Source organism: Amphibalanus amphitrite, unplaced genomic scaffold, assembly GCF_019059575.1.
Source record: "Amphibalanus amphitrite isolate SeventyFive unplaced genomic scaffold, NRLGWU_Aamphi_draft 000114F_arrow, whole genome shotgun sequence".
Taxonomy (NCBI): Eukaryota; Metazoa; Arthropoda; class Thecostraca; order Balanomorpha; family Balanidae; genus Amphibalanus; species Amphibalanus amphitrite.
The window spans coordinates 635,964-650,280 of NW_024881609.1; the positions used below are offsets into that span (position 1 = coordinate 635,964).

Sequence of the window (14,317 nt, forward strand, 5' to 3'; positions counted from 1 at the left end):
TGGTGTGTTGAACTGTCACTTTCGAAGAGATCGTATTCAGTAGCGGCGGAACACCTTCTTAAGGGGGGGGGGGCAGTGGGCACTGCCCAATTTTGGTCCCATTTTTTCCATGCAACGCCCATAGGGCTAATGTTAAAAGGCCAAAATCAAAGGGGGGTACGGTGCCCTCCCCGTTCCGCCGCCTATGATCGTATTCAATTCACTCATATTTATGCTTTAAAAACAAAATACAACATGAAATCGACATAAAAACAAAATACTGGCAGTGACCTAATGAGAAAAGTAACATTAGCGCCGCTTTTGTAAAAGATAGTCTAGTTTACAAAAAATATACTAGAATATAGTCATGAAATTAGGTTATTTTGGTTAGTCTAATGCATGCCTGATCTGACTCAATGTTCAATCATTGATTTTGTCAATAAATCATTGACTGGTTTCGAAATTTCAGTATTTTCATCACTTTGGTGGTCTATGTTTTGGTACTGTTTGGGTTTTGATCACAAAAATATTGTTGGTATCCGACCGGAAAAGTCGATTTGGCATCCATGCAACTTCCCGCGCTTTGTGCGTTTCGCGGTCGTGGTGGTGTTGGTCGCGGTTTTGGTTTTCGCGTTATTTCTTTTGTATTTTATCAAGTCTATTAAATCGGTTGGTTTGTTGTTAGATTGCTACGAATCTTTTAAACAAGACACCATCTGTATCTGCATCAACTCATTCATCGTAGTTCAAAATGGCTGACAAGGAGTCGGCCCCTCAGTGTGAAAATGAAAAGGAGGTGAAGACCGACTCGGCTGAAACGAAAGCAGTTCAAGTCGAAGGAAAGGAAGGGTCACCAAAGTCATCACCCTCTAAGATTGAAACGTAAGAAAACTATTTTATGATTCAAATTGTTTAATACAGTACTTACCCACTGGTGCGTCTTGAGTGTTGTTGATCCTCTCGTTCATTCTAATTTTTTTGGTAGGTAGGTATACTTGGTCAGTTACATAATGTTGCAATTTAAATACCTACCTATGCATTGAAATTTTTTGCCTGATTTTGATAATACCGGTTTCAATTTTTAACAGTTCTTAACTAATTTGCCTGGCGGCTGGCAACAGAAATCAGAATAAAACTAGACCAAGATTAACATGTAGTCTGTTGTGTTCATGTCCACTCTGCTGAGTATTTCCAAAGGCTTGGTGGTATTTTTTAAATCTTATAAGATGCCTCCCTTGGTGTAAAAGTTGAGACAGATTTGCTGCATTCAGGAAATCTCATGAAAAAAAATATTTAAATGCTTTAAATCATGCTTGCATCAATAATGCATATTTTACCTTCATGTGTATGAATTGTGCAAGTGTGATTTGATGTTTTTGAACATGCTCTTGCATGCAATAGACCAACTGGAAAGAGTTTCAGTATTAAGGGGAAATTCAAATTTATTAAGGACTTCCCATGGGCTGTTTTCTAGCTAAGCTATATAGTTGGTGACTTACCAGGGAAATAAGCTAAAACTAGAGTGCTCTATTTAATTCCTGCTTCATGTTGAAGAGCTGCCCCTAAAAGTGCGATCTTTTATCAGCCCTTAGGCAGCAAGGTAGCACTTCTCAGACCAGTGAATGGTATCAACTGAAGGAGAATTTAATATTTATCAAATATTATCACACACCAGTAAAAATAATATCAAAACGTTTCTCAAGTGAAGAAATCAGCCCTAAACATAAGCTAAATGTTGATCCTATTTTGCCACTGGAGTCGAATGTAGATTCCTCAATCACCTGAAAAGCTATAAATTAAGCTGATCCTGCCCTTCTGACAAATATTTTTCTCACAATTGAATTTTGTAGTAATTTATTATTCCAAAGACCGTAAACCGGGGTGACAATGATACCTGGGGTGAATATGATCATAGACCAGTTTTAGGCCTTAAATGAACATTTTGCAGCTGTGAGCAGTATTTTCTATGCCAATGGTTAAATAAAGCAATGAAGCATTATAGCAGACACTTGGTCCCAGTTAAAACAATCATGTTTATGTCACAGATTGTTTTTTTTTTCATTGGCATGAAGTACTTCTCTAGCATCTCCAGCAATAATAATGGTCAAGATGAGAAAGACCCAGATAAAGAAAGAGAAAGCAAATGTTCAGACACTGGGGATGGAGAATGAGCATTAAGCTGCTCTATCTGTGGTAATTGGAGCATCACAGGGAAGTGAAAAAGACAATCAACTGGGAGGGGCATGAGCAGTGTGGCAAGTAACACCACAGCCACCTGCAGACAGAGTGTGATGGAGGACAGGTAGCCTGTGGCTTAGTACATCTGTGACTGTTACTTTACCTTGAGTTCAGAGGTTAAAAGACCTTTGTTGTTGACATATTATCCCTCGCCCCGTTGGGGGGGGGGGGCAATTTGGCCCCCCTATGGTTTTTCCTGAATAGCAAGAAAACGGCGGGGTGCAGCGCCACAAAATTTTCAGTACCTTCCCGGGTATCAATTTGACACATTCACACAAAATTTTAAGTCTTGGTTCACCTTAGGTCAGGAGTTATTGAGGTCAAACTGAGGTCACGTTCGAGCAAAAATGAGCAAAAACATGATTTCTTGAAACGCTCACAAAAGCTACTGTTAAGAAGCAATTTCAAAGTTCTTTATGTGGTCGTGTAGAGAAAAGACGGCACTACAAAACTGCAATCTCGGATTTTCAAAATATTGGGATTTTGCCCCCCCCCCCCAATATAAAAAACTGATTTTTTTTAAAGAAAAACTAAACTTTTTTCGAATTTCGAAAGTACGGGATATATCATAGTCCCTGCGCTCTTCTGCCTACATACCAAGTTTTAGATCGATGTCTCCTTTTTTGGCCAAGTTATAGCAAATACTATTCAAAATTGATGACTAAAATTTTTGAACTCAACTTTAAACAATTCTAGACCACGTTGCACAAAACAAAGACGACTATTATACTCCCCGTGACGAGCCGCATCCAATCGATACCCATTTTATGCAAAAATATCAGTTCGAACTTTGACCTAATTTGACCTGACCTTGACCTGACCTTCCCCAGAACATAACCTTAACTGGCCCCAAAGGCCGACTTCATACTTATTATAGTAGCGGTGGGGTTTACAATGCCTGTTCGGAACCGGGGTAGTGCAACCGGCAACGACGTAATGAATTCATATAAGGATATAAAGAAAACGTCACCGTGCAACACAAAGATATTTGCTGGCTGACTTTCCTCAAGGTGTAGCTTGCTGCCCAAATCAAATATTTTGTGCGTTCTTGCGCGAAATTGACAAATAGGGGTTTAAAGGGACCCTCCCACCTTAACATTAGTTTTGAGTTGAGATAGCCAAGTTTGCGGCCAGGCTCAGAAACCACCATTTATCCTGGTCGCAACCCCCGCAGCTTTATGGTGTTCAAGAAATTTCTTCCCTTTACTTGCAGGGTGGGACCAGCGTGGTCCCTATCTCTTAACCATTACGGGAATCTGATGACGTCATCAGGCTTTCGAACGTCAGTTAAATGTTTGACTAAAACGTTTTGTAGCACGCGGTGGCATATGCTGCTTTGCGCGCAACAAATGCCGCACTTTCAAATAAAGTCGCTAGGAACAGCGGAGATCCCAAAAAGTAAACAAAAGTAAAAGTCTAATATCTTGAAAACCGGTGAATATTTTTCGATGAAATTTGGTAGATATTCGTTTTTGCTCTTTCTGAACCGAGCGACATCACTTTCATGCCAATTCATTAACTTTTTTGAAGGTGGGAGGGTCCCTTTAACCCCCCGACACGGGCCTTTTTGCATCCTTCGACGGCACGGGGGGGGGGGGGGTGCGACCCTCCTCGCGTTTGGCCCCTGATTGAGCTAGAGCCTCGCGGAAAAAATCATCATATAGGTCGTCACGGGACGAAGCCAACGGCACCCGGTTTTAAGGTCATAGGTCAAACGGTGACTTCCGAGGTCAAGTCAATGACCCAAAGGTCGGGAAAATCGGGACCTGTTAGAACGTGGTAAAGTGTGGCTGCTAAAAGGTTTTTCGGGGTGCTGATCACGAATATCATGTTAGTTTTGATCACAGATGATGTCTTCATGCGTTTAGGCTTGGTCGGGTCAGGTCAGGTCAACCAGTATTCGTCAACCTGCCGGGTATTCGTTGTATGCGTCAACCGCCTCTGATAGCTTCGTATTTCGTAACATCGTTACGAAGGCACCAAAACTATTTCGTAAATGTTCAAACCGCTACTAAATTCGAATTCAGTTTCAAAAACTAGCTTAGAAACATGTAAAACTCAAAAAGTGAACAGAGGTCATCAAGGTCAATGACCTGACCCGACCTTCAGGTGTCCTTGACACCCACCCTAATGCATGGGACCAACAGCATATCACATGTTTGAACGCTTGAAACCACGAAAAGACTGCAAACGCGCGGCTAATGCGGCATGTGCCCGCCTGTCCCGGGCATACACGAAGCGCAAGTTCAATAATGACGTCATAGGTCAGTCTCAGTGACCCAGCGTAACCAATCAGATCTAAAATTGGATATCTGATTCGGCTTCAGCATATTTTACCCTGTAATGAATCATTTTTGGCACTACAGCTGTGCTCATTGATTAAATTCCGCTTTTTTCAAGCGCCTGGCCCACTGTGGGGCGGTGGCTTATGGCCAGTGCAACATCCATGGCACAATGTTTGGCACATGGTCTCATCTACATGCATACACATCTACATATCTACATATCTGAGTTTGCGTTGGCCAGGAACGAGGCGCTGCAGCACCTGGTGCAGGGTAAGCGTCACCTGCTGGTGCGGGACGTCAACTCGGCGGTCAACTCGCTCCAGGAGGCGTGCCGGCTGCTGGCCGAACAGTACGGCGAGACGGCCGACCCGTGCGGCGAGGCCTACTTCTTCTACGGCAAGGCACTGCTCGAGCTGTCGCGCATCGAGACGGGCGTGCTCGGCAACGCGCTCGACGGAGGTACGGTGTCCCAGGGACTGGCGAGAGGCCGGTGGTTGTATATGGTGCTGCATGACAGGAATACTGTTCTATTTTGCGAGTTTTGATGTTGGCATGTTTTGGTGTCCTCATCAGCACAGTTGCACTGCATTTTGCACATTCTGAATGACTGCTGCTTCGGTGGGAATACTATGCAATATGCACTGGTTTAAAAAAGGTGGCACAAGTGTGTATTTTGGTGATGTATGTTTGACTGGTTTGGGCGAGGTGCACACTGCACGCCAATCCCTTGTGTGGGTGTTGTCTCTGTTGTGGTGGGTGCCTGGTGAGCTCGTGTCTGTTGCATGCTGTTATCCTGTTTTCTAGTGCCCGAAGGAGACGATGCCGACACGTCGCAGACGGAGGATCCCGAGAAACTGTCAGGTATATAATTGAGCTGCCACAGCTCGCATTGCGCCTTCAATATGTTTGCTAATTTGCCCAAAACAAAGTACAAAAGTAACAAGAATGGCAGTCTGTAGTGTCCACACACTACAAGTTTAATTGATCATTCATTTACATTTTAAAGCCATTAATAGTTGGTAACGTAAATAAATCATCGTAATATTAGCGAACCGTGGTTTATATGTTGAATCTACCCGCTACATTTATAAAGAATAAGCTGCCTACCAGTTTAAATATATCGTCGAAGCACAGCATATTTATCATTCCATGTGTATAGTCAACATTTTGCCCCAAACTTTCATATTGCTAACTATTCAACAGCACGAGTGTCTCATTCGCTCCTAGCATATTTGAGTGCACTGTAACACACCTGCCCGCATGCGTGTCCCTTGGGTTGGTACCTGCGTGTCCTGCTTGTACCGCACGTGCTGCCCCGCAGAGGAGGAAAGGATGCAGGTGGTCGAGGAGGTGGACGAAGCGCTCGAGGAGAACTTCATCACTCTGGAGAAGGCCAGACACGCTAAAGATGGGAAGGGTTCGGCATCTGAAATCGACAAGGAAACCGGCGAAACGTTGATGGAAAATGGCGAGACGCAAGCAAAGGCGCAGGAGGCCAATGCGGTCGCTGAAAATGGGGTTGACATGGAAGTGTCAGAGAAAACGCAAGCCGATGCTGACAAGACACCTGAAGAGGTTGTGAAGTCTGACTCTGACAAGGCCACGGCTACGGACGCTGACATTGCTGAGGACGGTGCTGCCAAGGCTGGCGCGGAGGGGTCCGCAGAGGGGTCTGCGGCGCAGGCCGATGATAAGGAGTCCGCTGAGGAAATGGAGGTTGATGGCGCTACCCTGTCGACGGCAGGGGGAGACGCCTCCTCTGGTGACGGGAAACAGCCTGGCACCGACACTGCCGTGGTCGAGCCGGGAGAGGATAAGTCAGCCGCTGCCAACGCCGAAACTGTGGAATCGAAGCCCGAAGATAAAACCACTGAGGTCAAGGAAGCTTCCAAAGAGTCCGGTGATAAGCCTGCTGAGCCCGGCACTGTCGAGGTTGGCGTGGAAACTAATCCAAATGATACGGTTGAGCCGGCCACAGAGGCTTCGGCTGTGTTTTCTGCCGACATTGAGGCTAAGGAGGCCACCTCCGATACTACTAAGACCCAGGAGGCAGTGGACACTCCCACTGACAAGGCAGCTGATGTGTCTGCGGAGAAGGCCGCCGAGTCTGCCGACAAAGACGAGAAGGCCCCGAACGACGCGAAGCCAGTCGGTGAGCTGTCGTAATGGAGCGAGGCCAAGTACAGATGTAGACCTGGCTCGGCAAATAGGGGCAGTTATACGGGATCGAACAGACTAACAGACTTGTTAATTAGTTCAGCACGCACGACTTTCCTAGACTAACCCGCCTTAACGAGTTGCTTGTATATGACTAACCACTACGAATGTATTTTGTCTCAACTGCATCAACCGGGCTTTATGAGCCTGCAAATCTGGCTGGGCCTCGTTTATTCGGTCGCTAGAACGTTGGAACACTGCAAGCCGGCGACGAAAGAAGATTTAGTCGCCGTAGCGCTGGTTTTCTACGGTAGCGATGACTTACGGTCACTGATATGCTTGTGGCGAAAGCTGCGGCTATTACAATGCTCAAACCGTACCGTTTGTGTTTAAGGCATCCGACTATTGTAGCCGATAGTCTCACATCTCCACCGTCACCTGTTGGTGTCGCAGAACTGTGTCGCTGTATATAAGCGTAGATGCCACTTTTTTATCTCATTTTTTAGTTTTTTTTTTCGTATCATTGTGGCAAGAATATTGTTTCGTTTTGCTACACTTTGTATTTACCAATCTATTATCTCTGCGGTTTTCCATTTGTTTGTTTGCTTTTTTTCTCGCCTTTTGCCTCGTTCGTTTCATCAAATGTTTTTTAATCAACTTCGTTTTGATGCTTTAACTGTCATATAGGTACACTCGGGGGCAGTTTGATGTTCCACCACTCCCTACCCATCGGGCTCCCATGGCTCAGCACTGGCTGCTGCCAGTGTTGCCTGCCCTCAGCACTGCTCAGCACTGCCTGCCAGTGCCAGTGCTGCCAGTTCTGCCACTGGCAGCAGCCAGTGCTGAGCCATGGGAGCCCGATGGATAGGGAGTGGTGGAACATCAATCTGCCCTCGAGTGTACTAGAAGATTTTAAGAAGGAAAGTAAAAGTTAAATGTTTTCACTCGACGTTAATTCATTGAAGAAGTAAAATAAAATGAAAATATAAACATCAGTCAACCTATGGAGTAATTTTTACAAGAGAACCCACTTCATGTTCACGCTCACTGTCACCATTTTTAGCATTTTGCGAATATTGTTCATGTGATAAAAATGCTGACCCAGGTCTGGCATATTTCTCAGAATCGACAGAGGGTGACGAGGAAGAGGACGGGGACGATGAGGAGGCGGAGGACGCGCCCGTCAAGGAGGACGGAGAGGGAGAGACCAAAGAGGACGCCGGAGAGGAGGCCAAGGACGGCGACAAGGGTGAAGAGGATGGTGCGGAGGGCGAGGAGGGCGCGGACACCACCAAGGAGGGCGACACGTCACGGGACTGCGACAGTGAGTGCTGATGACGGTCGGCGGCAGTGGGGGCCGATCACTAGCGAGGGAGAAAAACTGGCACTGCACTAATTCATAGATCGCTGCATTTTGATTTGACATTGAATGACCATTCGACTACGTTAGGAACCGAATCGGGAAGGATTTTTGGAGTACAATGCATACGTTTGCTGAGTTGGCAAGCATTTCAGCGGAAAGGAATATCTTAATCAATTGAAAATGGTCCCAATTACCCAAATGCGAAATGTATTTAAGCTATTGTTTAATACTCATAAGCTTAATAATTTATACTTTGTTTCTAAAAAAAAAAAATTTGTATGAGGATAATAAAATGTTGCCGTGTTCCAGCCGAGGAGGGAGAGGAGGGCGAAGGTGACGGCGCCAAGGAGGGAGACGACGAGGAGGAGGACGTGCCCAACATCCAGCTGGCCTGGGAGGTGCTGGAGCTCGCCAAAATCATCTTCACCAGGTTCGTATACATGTCTACATTTATCGTGGTTTCGTATAAACTAGTTAGAAACTGTTAAGTTACTACATTGTTATGGATTGAAATAGCCATTCCTGGTGGCAACTTCTCTGATTGTCATTGCAGAAACATTGCTCAGCGCTTCCTGTGTTGGATATCTGTTGCCTAGCACATTTATCGTCGCCAGGCAAGCGAAGGACAAGCCGTCTGACCTGAAGCTGTCTGAGGTGTACCAGAAGCTCGGTGAGGTCAGCATAGAGGCCGAGAACTACAGCCAGGCAGTAGACGACCTCGGCAACTGCCTCACCATCCAGGTAAAGATGAGGCTTTATTTTGCCATCGTGTTTAATGAGCCATTCGAAATACCAGCTCTTCATAACTGCCAATGTCTAAAATGCTTAGAAATTGCCAATTGGTGCGGAAATTAAGCGACCACACACATTGTTTTGGTTGATGAGATACGAATGTGGCAGTCCTCTCGCTATATTCTGCTCTGATGTTTATTCATTTCCATTCCCCTCGCAGAAGAAGCACCTGGACGCGGACGACCGACTGATCGCCGAGACGCACTACCACCTGGGCGTGGCGCACTCTCTGGCCAACCAGTACTCGGAGGCGATCGCCGCCTTCCAGGCCTCGGTGGACACCATCCTGGCGCGCGTACAGAGGCTGCAGCGGCAGATCCTCGACAGGGAAAACGGTGAGCGAGACCAGCTGATCCCGAACTTGGAAAATGGTGGGTGAGGCTGTCTTTTCAGACCCTCGGCAGGGAAAAGGGTGAACGAAACCAGATCCTCGACAGGGGAAACGGTGGGCGGTCCTGACCATGGACAATGATGAACGAGACCAGATCCTTGGTAGGGAAAACAGTGAGTCCCCGACTCCAGCGGTGAATCCTCGACAGGTGGGTGAGCGAGACAATAATCACAGGGAAAGCGGCGAGCGAGACTGCATGTACAGATCCTCGGCAGAGAAAACGGCAAGCGGATCGGATTCGGATTCGGCTCAGCGAACTCTTACACGCTAGCATCGGTATCCCTGTGCATTTACAATATAATTTGTGTAGTAGAACGTCGCATCAATGACAAGTCAAAACAAGTCGTCTATCGACTATCCACCGCATATATGCTCATTTTCCCGTGTACTTGCTGCTATGATCAATTTTGTTGCGAAATAATTTGTGTACTTAAGTCCTGCCCAGATACGTCATTCACTAAGGTTTTGTCATGCTGAAGCCTATTTTGTTGATGTCCCTAGCACAAATAATTTAGTGCGAACGGTAACGACGACGACCTGAATGTTAATTCTAATCATCGCCGAACAATTTTGATCGTGTTCTGAACTGATTGTGCCACTGCAGGGAAGAAGATCGAACACGAGGACCCCTTCTACAAGGAGGAAAACGAAATCAAGGAGTTGGAGGATCTCATTCCAGACATGAAGGAGAAGATTGCCGATATGCGAGACATGAAGGCTGAAGCACAAAAGAAAATCGCCGAAGTGGTAATTTGACCATCATTTAGGATCATTTAAAGCCATTTTTCGACTAGAAGTTGAAAACCGTCCATATTTCTCTTATTTTTATTCATAGCTTGTAAATATGCACATGATTAAAGTAAAGATAGATTTCACAAAATGCGAACTTATGAAATAAGTGTCAGTTAAAGGGACCCTCCCACCTTCAAAAAAGTTTATGAATTGGCATGAAAGTGATGTCGCTCGGTTCAGAAAGAGCGAAAACGAATATCTACCAAATATCACCTAAAAATATTCACCGATTTTCAAGATATTGGACTTTTACTTTTGTTTACTTTTTGGGATCTCCGCTGTTCCTAGCGACTTTATTTGAAAGTGCGGCATTTGTTGCGCGCAAAGCAGCATATACCACCGCGTGCTACCAAACGTTTTAGTCAAACATTTAAAAATCGTTAGATATCTGCGCTGACGTCATGCATTTCCTATGCATTTATAGCCCCTCTGAATCAAAATGCTGCAATTTTGAAATTCAATATTTCCGATTTAAGGAATTTCTCGATGTTGTGAGTGCCGAAACCGGTAATTGTGAGCCAGGGACCCCATTTTGGCTATCTCAACTCAAATCTAATGTTAAGGTGGGAGGGTCCCTTTAACCCGCGCCCGGCTGGGGGTCCTGGATTTCCACGCCCTGCTGGGGGGGGGGGGTGTTTGAACACCCCCCCTTGTAACTCGGCTCCTGGGCCACGTAGCGATACACGGAAGGCGACGTTCGAAAACGCGTCAAAAATAATGACGAAATCACTTCGGTCAATTTTTTGGTCAGGTCAAAGGTCAGGTCACCAGAGGTCATTGAAGGCAAAATTTCGCCGATTTCCAGGTCGAATGTCGAAAATTTCCAAGAAGCCAACGCATAACTCGGGAACCAATAGAGCTACAGCGCCGCGGAAAAGCGCATTCGATAGCCCTATTAACGCCCTTTCTGAGTAATTCTCTCAGATTTGACCTAACGTCAACGGTTTTGCCTGCAGGGGGCAAAAACTGCAAAAATAGCCGATTTTTTCGAAAACAGTTTTTCTGCAATAACTTTTGACCCAAGCCTTATACGAGCTTACTTTTACCGGCATCGTGTTCCTCTCGTCAAGACGCATCGAATGAACTATAACTTGACCTTGAAAGGTCAACTTGAAAATTTGACCTCGGGTCAAGGTCATGACCTGACCGGAAAGGGTCATGTTGCATATCAGTCGATCCGTATCGTCGAGCTGAACACATCTAAGGCGTTTTCATCGCTCTAGCATGCCTCTATCAAAAGTTATGTGCGAAAAACTGTTAGATACCATTCGTGACCTAAGATGACCTCAGGGCATAAACAAGGGTCACGGACACCATTTTTAAGTTCAGTGTGTCTAAAACACTTGTAATTCGGTGTTTGGGAGTGTTTATAATGTCTTTCATCCAAAAGAGGCGCATTTCAATTTTCTCCCATTGACTTATAACCCGCGCCCTGCTGGGGGGGGGTGTTTGAACACCCCCCCTTGTGGTTTTTCGCGAATATCTCAAAAACGGCGGCGCGGAGCGCCGCCGTTTTTGGTACACCTTATCATACATCAATTCTACACATGTTGTGAAAATTTCAGACCAAGGTCATTCAAGGTCAGGTCACCAGGTCACTTGAAGTGACCTCACCTCATAAAAACTTTCAATGTCTGTCATAGCTACACCGAGTGACCGATCGCTTTGAAACTTTCAGCGATTGCTAAGAGTAATAGCATAAACAAAATGTATATCTCAGAATTTTGATATCGATGACCTAAGGTCAGGTCAATTATGCGACCTCCCCATTATAAGTCAATGGGAGAAAATTGAAATGCGCCTCTTTTGGATGAAAGACATTATAAACACTCCCAAACACCGAATTACAAGTGGTTTAGACACACTGAACTTAAAAATGGTGTCCGTGACCCTTGTTTATGCCCTGAGGTCATCTTAGGTCACGAATGGTATCTAACAGTTTTTCACAAATAACTTTTGATAGAGACATGCTAGAGCGATGGAAACGCCTTAGATGTGTTCAGCTCGACGATACGGATCAACTGATATGCAACATGACCCTTTCCGGTCAGGTCATGACCTTGACCTGAGGTCAAATTTTCAAGTTGACCTTTCAAGGTCAAGTCATAGTTCATTCGATGCGTCTTGACGAGAGGAACACGATGCCGGTAAAAGTAAGCTCGTACAAGGCTTGGGTCAAAAGTTATTGCAGAAAAACTGTTTTCGAAAAAAATCGGCTATTTTTGCAGTTTTTGCCCCCTGCAGGCAAAACCGTTGACGTTAGGTCAAATCTGAGAGAATTACTCAGAAAGGGCGTTAATAGGGCTATCGAATGCGCTTTTCCGCGGCGCTGTAGCTCTATTGGTTCCCGAGTTATGCGTTGGCTTCTTGGAAATTTTCGACATTCGACCTGGAAATCGGCGAAATTTTGCCTTCAATGACCTCTGGTGACCTGACCTTTGACCTGACCAAAAAATTGACCGAAGTGATTTCGTCATTATTTTTTACGCTCTTTCGAACGCCGCCTTCCGCGTATCGCTACGTGGCCCAGGAGCCGAGTTACAAGGGGGGGGTGTTCAAACACCCCCCCCCCCCAGCAGGGCGTGGAAATCCAGGACCCCCAGCAGGGCGCGGGATAATGGGGAGGTCGCAAAATTGACCTGATCTTAGGTCATCGATATCAAAATTCTGAGATATACATTTTGTACATGCTATTGCTCTTAGCAATCGCTGAGAGTTTCAAAGCGATCGGTCACTCGGTGTAGCTATGACAGACATTGAAAGTTTTTATGAGGTGAGGTCACTTCAAGTGACCTGGTGACCTGACCTTGAATGACCTTGGTCTGAAATTTTCACAACATGTGTAGAATTGATGTATGATAAGGTGTACCAAAAACGGCGGCGCTCCGCGCCGCCGTTTTTGAGATATTCGCGAAAAACCACAAGGGGGGGTGTTCAAACACCCCCCCCAGCAGGGCGCGGGTTAATGTCAGAAATTGACTTGAATCACAATACGGAATTAAATTCCTCTGGTGTGTAACAATGGGCTACGTTTTTATCTTTACCTGTCGGCTGTCTGATTCCACTTTCAACCTGAATACTGGTATTTTTTAGCCTGAAACCTCTAACGGCAACCGAATGTCTGATTTCTCAAGAGCCCATTATCCCGCGTGCGCCCTCAGTTCGCGGCCAGCGGAGGGGCCGGCCCGTCCACCTCCGCGGCTCCCATCTCCCCCGTCAAAGCCATGATGACGTCACGGCCGGCCGCCAGCGCCGCCGACGGCGACGGCGAGAAGAAAGAGGCGCACAGCATCGGACACCTAGTCAAACGGAAGGTGAGATTGGGTTTAATTACATAGCATATTAAGTATTAACCGTTCGGGCTAGTCAGTTTGAGTTGAGATTCTGACTGTCGAAGACAGACTATGTCCTCTTTGCATTCGCATGCTTTTTTAAATGGTCTAGTCCGCATCGTTTTGTCGGATGAATTGTTTCTCAGACTTCACATGCGGAGAATGAAAATTGCCGCGATGTTTGAACTGCTAGTGATGGCACTGCCGGTTTACGTCTGTCCAGGACTGGCCGATACTGACCCATTACCATGACCCATTGCACGAAGTGCCCACCGCCCATTAGTCGCGTGCTGACACTGACGCAGCCCCGGTGCGCGCAGCGTCTGTCCGAGCCGGCGGCGGAAGAGGACGCCAAGCGGACCAAACAGGAGAACGGCCACAACGGCGTCAACGGCCACGCGGCCCCCTGAGCGACCCTCGCCCGCCCCCCGCTCGCCCGCTCCGGTCCCGCGCGAGGTGACGCGGTCGTTAGGCCCCGGGCCGCCGCCGTCGCCTTGGATCTGAAGAATCGGTCATCATCGCTCATGGTGTCGCCACGTCCACGCCATTTTATTGTGCTGTTGAGTGTACTGTTGATTTTGGTGTAAATAAACTTTGTATGATCATGGTGCCAAGTTGTATTTGGACAGAGGTGACGTGATGTATTTAAAGTGTATGCGGTTTAGCATTAACAGGTGCAGATGAAAACTATGATCGTAACAGGATTTGGTGTCGCTTGATCACACCACTACGCGATACGGAGGTTTGCCGACGATTGACACGGCGTATGCGGATGAAGAATGTGGCGTCAAACTGTACGCATCGAATTGCGTCATACACAGGTCCGTAGGGTGCTTTCAGAGGAATTCGCGATGGTCATCGGCCTGCCGGTAATTTTGCCCACTGTCCTCCACTATTATTCGGTTGAAGGTAGGGAGACAGCCTAGAAGCCAAGTGCGAAAGCGGATTTCTGATGAAATAGTGTAAAAATATACGCATGCACTGGGCA

The 14,317-nt window shown here is 46.3% G+C and overlaps 1 protein-coding gene across 5 annotated transcripts; it reads left to right on the plus strand.

Annotated features, from left to right (window-relative positions):
* Positions 1-362: 362 nt before the first annotated feature.
* On the plus strand, positions 363-13,938 carry LOC122381134 (nuclear autoantigenic sperm protein-like). 5 transcript variants are annotated; one of them, XM_043364975.1, is made up of 11 exons: positions 363-861; positions 4,744-4,961; positions 5,307-5,363; positions 5,824-6,654; positions 7,783-7,983; positions 8,332-8,452; positions 8,637-8,763; positions 8,975-9,149; positions 9,810-9,952; positions 13,159-13,311; positions 13,650-13,938. In XM_043364975.1, the coding sequence occupies exons 1-11, from the start codon at positions 731-733 to the stop codon at positions 13,737-13,739; spliced, it is 2,247 nt and encodes a 748-aa protein (XP_043220910.1). In that variant the 5' UTR covers positions 363-730; the 3' UTR covers positions 13,740-13,938. The 5 variants fall into 5 exon arrangements, with proteins under 5 accessions (XP_043220910.1, XP_043220913.1, XP_043220909.1 ...); XM_043364974.1 differs by having other exon boundaries at positions 529-861; positions 13,635-13,938; XM_043364978.1 differs by lacking the exon at positions 5,824-6,654 and having other exon boundaries at positions 374-861.
* The last annotated feature ends 379 nt before the right edge of the window (positions 13,939-14,317 follow it).

Bases quoted from the DNA above. Each gene is read 5' to 3' on its own strand.
- LOC122381134 (XM_043364974.1), top strand. From the start codon at position 731: ATGGCTGACAAGGAGTCGGCCCCTCAGTGTGAAAATGAAAAGGAGGTG. The intron at 862-4,743 runs GTAAGAAAACTA...TGCGTTGGCCAG, and splicing joins TCACCCTCTAAGATTGAAAC to GAACGAGGCGCTGCAGCACC. The intron at 9,953-13,158 runs GTAATTTGACCA...GTGCGCCCTCAG, and splicing joins AAAAGAAAATCGCCGAAGTG to TTCGCGGCCAGCGGAGGGGC.